At 45.4% G+C, this 12,349-nt stretch overlaps 1 protein-coding gene across 2 annotated transcripts in view; it reads right to left on the reverse strand.

Moving 5' to 3' along the window:
• The window catches only part of PDE10A (phosphodiesterase 10A), a 371,137-nt gene that overhangs the window by 175,447 nt on the left and 183,341 nt on the right, over positions 1-12,349 (reverse strand). Inside the window, exon 1 of one of the 2 annotated variants that reach the window (XM_009557723.2) lies at positions 7,870-9,203. The exons of the other annotated variant lie outside the window; for it this stretch is intronic. Coding sequence (XP_009556018.2) covers positions 7,870-8,710 — 841 coding nt within the window. The 5' untranslated portion in view covers positions 8,711-9,203. Of the gene's footprint in view, positions 1-7,869; positions 9,204-12,349 lie in introns of those variants that run through there. 2 annotated transcript variants of the gene reach the window in all.

Here is a 12,349-nt window from a genome sequence, read left to right on the forward strand (position 1 = left end):
AGAGTTCTCAAACTACCATGCAAAATTCAGTCTTGCCAAAATAAAAATATAGACAATACAGATGAAGTGAACTATACTAGAAGAAGAGTAACAGCAGCGTAGTGCCTTCACACAATCAAAGCAGCTGGGGAAAATAAGAACATCATAAAAAGGACAGGGTAAGAAATGGGCCCACTGCAGAACGAAACAAAGTCAACACAATTCAGCAATCAAGGAGGAAACATCAGCTAAAATAAACTGATGGGTGGGCAAGGAGGAAATAATATTAAGCCTAAAATACAGATACAACTGAAAGAAAGAGAAAGCCACGCAAAGAAAACACAGCTGACAAAGCTATGTTCCAAGAAAGAATTCACTTTGGAGAAGTTGCCAAGGTATCTGTATATACATGAAAGAAAATCAAAATATAAACACAAAAAAACAGCATAAGTAAAAGAATGAGTTAAATCATAAACTTAAATGCTATGCGTGAGGGGGAAAAAATCATTAGTGAAATACTGAGGCACTTGAGTTTTTTAGTTTTTTTATTAAGTCAAAGGACATTAGAAGAAAGGGTAGTAGTTTTACTCAAGTTTGGATGTAAATAAAATAGATAATATGGAAGAAACACAATGGAGAAATAAAAAGTAGGCAGTGATGAAAACTTCAAAACAATAAACAGGATGCCCACTTAGCCACCAGAATTCAGACTTAAGCGTTTTAATCTCAACCAGCAGAACATCCCAATATTGCAGAAACGCTTCTAAAATATCTAGGGCAAAAAGTGTAATCTTTCCTTCCAGGTAGGAAATTTCTCCACAGGGTGAATCAAAGTAGACAGTATTACTAAAGCGAACATGGCAATGCTTGTCAACGACTAGAAATACCTGCTATTTTAGGTACATATGGATCAGAAGGCTTAGAGACGTGAGCTTTCAGCAAACTGTTTTGTGTTACAGCTTTGAATGCAAAAGTTTTCATTCCTTTAGGAACTATTTGTGGCTTGACATTAGGGGATTTCATTTTGATGCAAGTGGAAGGATAAAAGAAAGGAAGAACGTTGGAATTTTTAACAGCTGAATAAACTTTGTTAAGAGAAGTATAGCTCAGCTGCATAGCAGTTGGTTGATAACACAGAAACAAGGAATCGGATCAATAAGCACTAACAAAAGCATTAAATCTTCACAATTTCCAGATGGAAGACGGATTAACTGGTCTCAGATGCCAACAATGTCTTCTTTGGGTCCCAACATCAAAGGTAGCAAGATTACTCCTGCTGCTTCTATGTTGAGTTTTTTTTATTATTATTTTAATAGAAACCACTAATACGAGTTCTCTAAAGGTAGTAAGTAACAGCCAAGCCTTCTCTTTTGGTATTCTTGAGCCAGAACCACTTTCAAAAGCCCTTAAGTGATACAGAGACTCCAGTTCTAGTCCTGTCAAGCCATAAGATTGGGCAGCTATTAATGTTCTGACGTTTTATTGCAAAAAATCTCACACAGACTAAAGCTTGCTATCAATGTACTTTACAAAAGAATATGAAATTTGGGAACTTAATACTTTTTCTTTTTAATGCCACCTATGACAAGGTGCTTAGAGCTGGGAATTAAGAAAGCTTCCTGTGGTGATAAATCACCGGAAAGAAAATATATAAAAAGAACACCGAAATAAAGGACTTCCTTGTAAATATGTAAATGATACAATGTTTTTTTAACTAATTCATACTCTTGCCAAGTTTTTCTCCCCTAAGAACATAATTAGCATACTTCTAAGTTGAAATAAAGCATTCGCAGTGTGCACTAACAGTAAAGATGAATTCATCAATTTACCACAAAAATTTAGAACTTGTTATCCAGATTGTCCTTCTCCCTTACAAAAACAAACACATCATGAGCTTTTCAGAATGTTCATTTGTTAATAAAGTCACAATTGTAAGCCTGTTACCTGCCTTTTGAACTGTCTTATTTGAGTGTGCAACACATCAATACGTTGTCTGGCACAGTATAAGCCAAAGACTTCCATAAACATCAGCCGGGCTGGTTCCTCCCACACTAATTATGACAGCTTGATAAGAAGTGATGATAAAACCGCAAAAATACACTGCTTTCTCACAAGCTTTTAAAAAGTGGAGAGGGGGTGGGGAAAGCCCGCCTCTCCGGACAAAAACACTGCTTCCTCACCTTAAAAAAAAAAAATTGGAAAAAAATAGCATCGTTTAATACAAGAGATCAAAGCTTAGGCTTGATTTAACACAGTTGCCACGGTCAACCACATCAACTTGTCACATCCCACAAGATAAGGGAGTCTGAGCTGCGAGAGCCTTCAGATGGCAAAAGGAACGAAGCACTGCAAGGAGCTGTAGGTGGCACTCTTAAAACTCTGACAGTGGGAAGTCACTACCAGCACAAGTGAGGACACATTACAGAGCAAAGCCTGGATCTTTAGCAGAAACATCAATAAGAAATATTGGAAAATTTTAACCATAACACACATTCACGAGTAACACAATGGCTTAATTTCAAAAATATTTACAGCAATCCTTGTACACGGTCTCTGAAGTTCCTAAGAATTGTAATTTGAATGCTATTAATATTTTCAATGAATACTACAGTATACTAGTGTACTAAAACCAGTATCTTAAGAAATTATCCGTTATACCTGCAGAACATTTTGCATGCAGCCTTGTAGCTAGTTATGTAGATGTAAGTCAAACTCACAAATGATACAAATACTATTTTTAACGTAACAAAATATACCATAATTATTTAGGTTTTGCCACAGATGTTCTTCTAAGCTGGGTAGTAAATTTGTTACAATAAATGGAATAGATAACTATTTTGGAACAATATATGAATTGTTAATTCTGTGATATTTACTGGCAAAGATGTGGCCCCTGTACCGAAAGAGTCAATTGTTTAGAGTTCAAATCAATACAACAAAAATGAAACACTGCTCCATAAAACAGGTGATGAATTTTCCATTCCTGCAAGTAGTGTTTCCTTATTAACAATTATAGACCTTTCTGTATCTTAAATACAGACTGAAATCAATACACATTACTGTTCATTTGATAAAACAGTAAAGGAAGACCAGATCTTTTAACAAACTTTGATGTTTAGGGGTACAGGTACTTGTAATTGAAACAGCCAGCAGAGGGAGTATCAAAACAAAACAAAACAACAACAAAAAACAATAAACAGTGCTTTTTGCATATACTTTTTTTTTCACTTATGATCTTACTTTCTTTTAGAATATAATAGTGCTAAAAGTGCAATAACTAGGATATTGTTAAAAATATAGAATTTAAAAGTATTAAACATGACTCGAAACTGAAATACTTCTTAAAGAAGCATCAAAAAAATTTAGCTCACATTAGCCTCACCAAACGGAAATCTGATTTTAATCACAGATAAGTTTAACATCAACCAACAAGCTGCATAAGCCATGTCCAAGTTATAAATACACACACACAGACTGCCATGCTTGTTTTCCAAATCTAAAATTAAGTTCATAATTTTATAATTACTGAGAGAACGTTAGGTATAAACAATTTGTATTAGAACACAGCACAAAATCTTAAAACTGAACAGAAGGTACTGTTGCACTGATCTGTACAACATAAGATGAAAAAAGCAAATAAACCAAGGGTATGCCCTAGATCATTAGTGGAAATAAGCATTTATACGACTGTTTCAAATTCAAGTAACTACCATCGTGCATATGCCGAAACAAAAAAAAAACTCATCTTTCAGGTTTTCACCATGTCCAGATGCTAAGTATGGCTTAAACACAAGCGAAATGAAGAAGGGCACAAACAGAGTGATTGGAGGTGTCAGCCTTGTAGTAGAATCTTAAATGACCTGCCATCCTCCTTGCAGGAGTGACCACCTCCCAACTCACCTACACCTTCCCATAGTGCATAACCACACCTTCCACAGTCCACCTCAAAAGAGGAGAAAGCTTACTGAATTAACAGTGAAGGCGTTACCTGCTTTCTCAAGGCCTATAACTGCTAGGAACCCCCAAGTCATCACACAAACATGGGCAGCAGAGCTGAGGAGTCAAAGGGACAGAAGAACAGTTATTTAAATGGAAATTGTATGTTTTATAGACAACCATTCGTAAAAATACCCAACTCAGACAAACAACCCCTCCTTCACTATTAACTGCTTGCACCTGCGCAATTTCCATGCCTTTCCCATGCCTTTCCTTGCCGACTGCCCTACATATTAGTCCATTATCCCTCTAAATAGTGCTTCAGACCAGGATACACGGTATTTCTATACATTGATGCAAAACGTGGTATTATGAAACACCAGTCCTGATGTAATGTCATTCAACAACTCCCAAGTATACACTGTTTTAGTGACAATTTTGCTTCCAATTAATGTGGAGCCAGAATCCTTGGGGTGAAAACCCGAGACAATTCCACTTTCTACATCATCATCTAAATTTTAAGGATGATTTAATTGCAAAACCGAACCCTGTCCAGCTTTACCAATGAATCCCATGTGTAAAGATCAGCATTTGGCTTACAAAACCCTGACTGCAACTAACGAATACACAGATCAGGAGAAAAACTAGAGTCAAGCCAAAATTAACATTCCCATTAATGCAGGTACTAGGAATAATTTTAGCTTTATTTAAACCATAATTGCCGTTTTCTTCTACAACTACAGACCTTACTACATGTACTCTCTCAGAGTACTACTCAATCGGAAAGTCTTAGCATCCACCACGTGATGGTGCATGATAAACCTGCTGCATCACAGAAAGAAGAAAAAAAGAAAAAAAAAAAAAAAGAAAAGCAGATAAAAAGTAGGCATATAGATTATGAATATTCTGAAAATACTGTGACAAGCAGAAAGGCCCCATACTGTAAAATACTCATACCTGTAAGCAGATTAACAAGTCACAGATGAAATATGCTACACACGCAGCTTGAAAGGCCTTGAGTGTAGAAGGAATAGGGGATGCTTCCCTGAAGGCAAGACATTTCACAGAAACCTGGAATACCTGGCAGCTTACAGCATCCTAAATACTGTAGAAGTCCACTGGTGAATTGATCCAGGATGTTAAATTATAAGTTTCTCAACACAGTGTGTTCTGCATCAAGTTACAGATCTTAGGCAGTTGAGAAAAACAAAACACGCCACACGGTTCATATAGCCTTCTGCAGTCTAGTGCTTTATTAGGAATCTTAAAAAACAAAAATAGCCATATATAGCACAAATTGAGTATTGCAGAACTAAAATTTTAATAATATCAAGAACCTTCTAATAAAAGCCTGACTGGAAAGCACACAAGTTGAAAAAGCTCTGAGGAGAAAGAAGAATGCATCTCTAGTGATTTCATTGTTTTCTAGACTTAAGGATCCTATTAGGTCACTTTTAAATCTACCTTTCAAAGAGCTGATCTCAATTCTCTTCCCTACAGAACTCTTCAGTTTCCCTATAAAACTATAACTTTTTAGCCATTAAAGCCAAAGAGTGTATTTTCGTATATAGCTATGATTTAGAATCTAAAATACAATTCAGGAAACAAAAGCTATGAGATGCAGCACATTATCTTCATTATTCTACATGACCTCATCCTCTTCGAAACAATAACAGCCTTTCGGCTGCACTGTAACCAAGACTATGCACAGTACTCCAAACAGTGGGACAAGTGCTTTTTGCAGTAGCTACACTGGAACTGAATATTATCTTGTTTGACTTCCCTCCACTTCATTTGCAGCCCGGTTTCCTAAGGAAATCATACTTATGCAACCACTTGGGGAGGGAGGGAAGCCTGTGTGTATGTATATTCACACCCACGTGGATGTCTGTCTGTCTGACCTCACTAACACCTTTTGAGCCCATTGGTCAGTTTCAGTCACATTCAAAAGAGGAGATATCAGACATTTATGTTGGAAGTTGCATGAAAGCAGGCTGCAGAGCACGGAAAACTGTCTCCACAGAGAGAGGCTGCACGTCTTAGACGTCAGTAAACTCACAAGGGAAAGCACCACTCTGTTCCCTTCCTGCCTGCAGGAAAATCTTCAGTCAGAGGTCACAACTTGTGAAAGATGATCAGGTTTCTTGCGTTCAAGTGTTCATAAAACAGCTTAAGTGAATTCCACTGCTTTTAAAATGGTGTTTTGAATAGAGATGATGTTTTCCATGTCATCTTTTTCTTAGTCTAGCATAGGAGAGAACTGTCCTACATGACATACATTCCCTGGCTCGGTCCCTTGCTCCCAAGGCCACTTATTTTAAAACATCTGAGTCGTACTGCACGCATGACAGCACTTCACCCCTCTTGAACAGGGAGGAAATAAAAACTGGAAGAGCTTAGGATTCCCTTCAGGCCTCAGAACTCAGTTCCCTCAGAACTAAACAAGCGTGTGGCTCTGTAACATAATCAACTATTGAATAAAGTTTCAAAAAGACAATACAGTAAATATGTACTTATCTTTATTCACCTCTACTGTAGAACAGAACAAGTACTACCGCGTTCGCAAGCTATTGTTCTAAAGACGGCTGTAAGGCAATAAGACAAATAATGAGGTTTCAGCTGGTATCTCTACAGTTCTTCTCATATTCCACCCAAATGTATATATGTATGAACTACCTACTATTCACCTGTACCCAAAAAAGCCGCCTAATAAAAGTAACAGATAAAAAGTAACCAAAAAAAAAAGTAACAGTAAAGGCAAGAGATGAAGATGCAAGTTTAGGGTGACTTTAAGGCATGCATCCACGATTTAAGAAATTGTCACAAAGGGATTTAAAAAAAAACCCTCCAAAACAAAACAGCAGATAACTACAGGGGATAGAAGTCATCCTAAGCATCAAAACATCAGGCGAGCAAAAGAAGTTTCTGATTAAAAAAAAAAAAAAACCAAAAACAAAAAAACCCAAACATACATTCAGCCCTGATCCACGCTCCACTTGGAAATTTCTAAATCCCCCGAGCGAAGCGAGCTCCAGCAGAGGAGCGGGCGCGGGGCTGGGCAGGGCAGGGCAGCCCGGCTCCATCCCGCAGCGCCGGGACGCGGTGCCGCCAGCGCAACCTGCGCCGCGCACGGGGGAAGCGGCGGCGGGAGCAGGGCGAGACGCCCGCGGGGAAGCCCTGAGAACGGGGTGAGGGGGGTCTGGCGTGCGAAACCCTCCTTCTCGTCCTCGCTTTCGCCCCGGTGAGCGCGGGGAGAGCACGCAGCGAGCGGCCCCGCGCCCTTCCCCCGCGTTCGGGCTCGGGCAGCGGAAGAGGCTCGCTGCGGAGCGCCTCAATGCCCTCTTTATTCCGCCATCCCCTGCACTATCCCCGTTACGACAAGGAGCACATGGCTCCTCTCCGGCTTCTCGCCCGCCTTGCCGCGGGAAGGAGCCACCAAAGCCAGATCAAAGCCACGGAATTTGCAGGCGTGCGGCAGACCCGGCAGGGTGTATTTTCACCCTTTTCGGTCCTCCGCCGCCGCTTTTCTGTCAATTACCGACAGCATAATGCTTCCTTACTGCTACTTCAGGTAAGCGGTGGGGGGAGAAGACTCCATTCCCCTACGTATCATTCCCGAGCAAATTAAGTATGCACCAAGTGAAAGGCTGACAGGCGTATACGAAGAACTGTGTGATCCCGAAAGGATGCCGCGATCCCCGAGGCGTTAGCAGCCAGCTCCCACAAAGAGCCCCCGGTTACATTGAGCATCCCCTTTGTCCGAGCATCCTCAATCCACACCCGGCCGCTCCTCCACGCACGCCCCACGCAGACGGCCCCTTTGTGTCTTCTCCTCCACCCCATTCACAAAGAAATGCCCTTTCCTCGAGGCACGTTCCCAGCCTCGGACACAGCCCTTCGCCTCCCCCCGAGACACGCGCGACCCGCCACCGGGCACAGCTCTCCGGTACCTACTTGTGTTCAAGAAACAGTCCGTAAACCTTCTAAAGCAGCTTGCAGAATTAGATCCATCTTCCATGTCTGGCCCTAGGAGCAGGGGAGACGAGAAGGAGAAGAAGGCGCCTCTCTGCCGCTGCTGCCGCCTAGGAGTCCTGCTCCCGCCGGGGCCGTCGCCTCCTCGGATCCCGTCGCCGCGGGCTGCTGCAGCACCCAGGGAATTGCAGGACCACGGGCGAGAGGCGGCTGGAGAGAGGAGGAGCCGGGAGTGGTGCTGCTGGGGGCCGCCGGCTGCGGAACGGAGCAGCAAGCCCTGGATGGAGGAAGAACAGAAGAGTCTCCTCCTGCCGCTGCCGCCTGGATGGGCGATCAAGTGAGCTGCTGCTGCTGCTGCTCCGCCAACATCTCTTCCTCCTCCTCCCGCCGCTCTCGCTGCCTCTCCTCCTCCTTCCCTCCCTTGGAGACTCGTGAGGTTAAAGGAAGACAAGGAGGGGAAACGAGGAGGCGGCGGCAAGAAGTAAAAAGAAGATGGAGAAGCGGAGGAAAAGGAGGGGATTGGAGCGAGGAAAGGAGCCGCCGCCGCTCCGGGAACGATGCTGGCGGAGGCGGCGGAGGAGGCTGTCCCTGCAGCGCGGCTCGTGCTGCTGGTGGCGGCTGTCAGGAGGAAAGAGAGGGAGCTGCAGGCAGCCGTGCCGCCTCCAGGAGCGGGGGGAGGAGGAGGAGACCCGCCGCTGCCTCCACCTCCGTCGCCCTGGCCATGGGAGTGGAGCGGGCGGCTGCCGGAGCCGGGCTTTTCCCCGGGTGCTGCAGCCAGGGGGGCTGAGGGGCGGGATAAGATCCGCTTCTCCGGGTTGGACATGCTTCCGCTCTTCCCTCCCTTTCGCGGCAGTTTAAGGCAGGACGTCTAGAGGGATGCCGGCAGAAAGCGAAAGGGGAAGCCGAAAAAAGGACGGAGCCAAAGGAGGGGCGGCCGCCGTCCTGTCCTTCGCTCCCTCCAGCAACCCCCCGGCAGCGTTTCCTCCGCACCCCGGCTCCCTGCCCGCTTAAAATCCTCACATTTCCGTTCCCCCTTTAGCAGGAGAGGGGGGACAGGGCGCTACAGACCGCCGAGCGGTTCCGATCCCCTTTTAAAGTCCGCTTTTCCTCATGCTCCCACCTCGCCTTCAAAGCAAGAGAAGGGCAAGAGCCCGCGTTCGCTTCGAGCGAGGCCAATGTTGCCCCGTACGTGCGTGCGCGCCTGCGAGGAGGCCGATGGCAGCACTGCAGTGCCGCTCCGGCTGCAGCCCGGCCGGCAGAGAACGCCCACTGGCGGGGCCAGCGCCTCCCGGTTGCCTCCCGCACACACGGGAGCTGCGGCACCGCGCTTACCTACGGGCAACGCAGAGAGACGCGAGGGAAAAAAAAAGATCCTCCCTATGCGGCCTCGTTAGTACACAGGTATTCCCAGCCATGCGAGATCAAAAGGCAGGCTGGGACAAAGACGGCAAAGAGCTGCCTCTTGAGTTTTGCGGGGCATCAAACCCCCTCTGCTATGCGGGGATGCACCGTCCCTCGCGTCACACGTGTTGGCCTCGGCCTCCTTCCCTCCCTCTCCCCAGTCTCTTCTTGGCACACCTGCACAGCAGCCGCCATCCCAGACCCCGCTCCGGGCCGCGCCGGGGCTCGGGATCCGCCACAGGCTTCGCTTTTGCTCCAGGGGCTCAGACGGCGCCGTCCCGCCGCCCCCCCGGCCCCGCAGCCGGGTCCCGCCCCGCATCCCGCGGCGGCCGCAATTCCCCCGAAGGAGCGGCACAGCCTCGCTCCGCGGGGCAGCCGGCGGCGGGACGGCCGGCCAGGGGAAGCCCGAGGGCAGGCGCGGAACGGAGCGGGGCCAAAGGCTGCGCTGGAAGCCCTCGCCCCGCCTGATTCGTTTTCTCCCCGAGTTCGCTCTGCCTGCGGGGGAGGTCCAAGCCTACCTGAGGGGACCCGGCATCGCCCCGCAGCCCATCCCGCTCCTCCGGGCCGTCGGGGAGCGCCGCCTCCTACGCAGTCTCTTAAGTTCCTAACAATTATATTTTTCGAGTGCTATTCATATTTCGGATGAGCACTACAGTAAACACGTGTACTAAAACCAGTACCTTAAGAAATTATCCATTACATTTGGAAGAACAGCTTGCGTGCAGCCTTGTCGCTGATGATGCAGACGCAGAGAGCCCTCCCGGCACAGCCTGACCCCGTTCAACGGGCGAAGCACCTTCGTGACCCACGCGGCTCACCTGAGCGGGGACCGCCCTGCCCTGCCCTCTCCTCCGCTCGGGCGGCCGCTCTTCTAGAAAGGAGGTTGGAACGCTGAGCCCGAGCTCCGGGATGGCAGCACACGGCTCCCTCCTGGGGAGCAGCCAGGGCTCGGCTGCGGGGCTGCCACCCGTCGCCACTCAGGCTTCCTCTCCTCAAATACCTGTGTGGGGAGAAGGGAACCCAACTTTTTAGGTAGACGGCCGGTTCCCCCGGGGGTCCCCGCCGCCAGCAGAAGGACAAAGGGTCTCCGCGTCGATTCCCGCCCGGCCGAAACTGCCGCCAAGCCCCTGCCCGGAGATTTTGTTGCGGTGCGGCAGGGTGGTGCTGCTCCTCGGCGGCGGGGACCTGCCCGGGGGCACCGGGAGCTGGCACCGCGCAAACCGTTGCGGATACTCGCGGGAAAGATGTTCCTGTTGCTGTGGCCAGCAGGGCACCCGAAACTCGGGAGATTCTGTTTTCCTCCTCTGTCTTCCAGCAGACGAAGGCTCCGCGCGGTCCGTTCGCGGGTCTGCGATCCCCGGGGGCTGCCGGAATCCGCACCAACTACCGCAACCTGCCCGTTTCCCTTCAAAATCACGCTCCTTCCTTTCGAATTTCGACTCCTGCTTTGAAAACAATATAAACCTGCGCTTCTAGTTTAAATTTTAAATCGTTCGAGTATTTCAGAGGTACCGTTTCGGGACTTCTTTTGATGCAGGAATACGCACTCGACTCGCAGAGAATTTGTGTATCACTGCAAATCTAGAGGGCTGCAGGCTGCAAAATAAGATATTCCTCTTAAAACTATAACGCTTTCAAATTAAAATACGTTTTCAGCTAGTTGAATGTTCTGTAACACCGGGAAACAATCCACAGCGTCTGCAAAAAGGTTTAAAATGCCAAAACAGATTAAAGACTCTCACTTAAGCAAACAAACAACGCACCCCCACAAAACAAAACAAAACAAACCTCAGAGGGCAGGTTTTACTAAACCGTTTTCTTCTGTTTCCTAAAACTTGCTGGTTTTCTGCAGGAAATTGCATCTGCTTCTGCGATCCGTTTTCTTTCAGTATATTTGACTTGATCAAAACAGTTTAATCATTTAAACCTCATCTATGTATTTGTGTGACGTGCTTTTATTTCCTTAAGTACAACCATTATTTACCTACTTTACATATAGAGCTTTCCTATCATAACTGCAGCAGGATGACTAGAGATCCAACAAATATTTAAATTCTCTGAGAAAAAGCATAGCTAATCGAAACAAAACTTTAGTGAATTATGTTTTCTTGTTGCAGCCTATTTGCTTAGCAATTAACAACTTCTCATTATACAAATCTTTTACTAAATTGTTTACATTGAAAGAGATAATCACTGAAATGACTAATAAAAAGCAAGAGCTATTCACCTGAAAAAAATGAAAGGTGCTCCTTCAGACACATCAGCCCCAAACTGATTCTGTCAATGTCAAGAGTAAATCACTGAAACTTTACATCGTCAATTTAGAGTTGTAGAAATCTTGTTTGCCTATGCTAATCTATGTTAAATTCCTCAATTGCTCTTCATCCGATCTACAGTTGTTCAAATATCACTGCTTGAAACTGGTATCTGTGTATTTATGCAGGGAATGTGACTTGTGCATTTATAAATATGCATGTATTTAGTCAACAAGCCAGGCAAAACACAATTTGTAAGAGTCATCAGATATCCTAGACAAGCAGCTTTCAGTGTAAGGGTTATTTGCAAACTGTTAATTTGATTATTATTAATTATTCATTGATTATTCATACCTGATTGGTCACCTGCTTCTTGGCTTGGCAAGCAAAAGCAATTGCAGAAGAAAAGTTAGATGACAGTGAAAGTTAATTTTCAAGCTCTCTACACATATATTTGTAAAATATACAGATTTGTAAACAAGTCAGAAATGCTTAGTGGTCATCCAAATACTTGAGGATAAATTAGTGATAAATCAGATTTGCTTATTCCCCAGTGTATCCATCAATCTGGGTTTTCACTGCTCACTCAGCTGATGACAGTTTCCATTGCCTCCAAGTGATGATGTCAGCGATGCCACCTGTGGTACTAACCATATGCCCACGTCATTTACCGGAAAAATCTCACTGATTCCAAGAGGAATTTTTGTTGTGAAGCAGTGAGGTTTGCACTATCGTCCCCAAAAAAACAATTTTAAAAAACTGAAACACAAAGAAATTCAAATTAAAATACTCTAATGCATTCAGCT

The sequence above is a fragment of the Cuculus canorus genome, chromosome 3 (assembly GCF_017976375.1).
Source record: "Cuculus canorus isolate bCucCan1 chromosome 3, bCucCan1.pri, whole genome shotgun sequence".
NCBI lineage: Eukaryota > Metazoa > Chordata > Aves > Cuculiformes > Cuculidae > Cuculus > Cuculus canorus.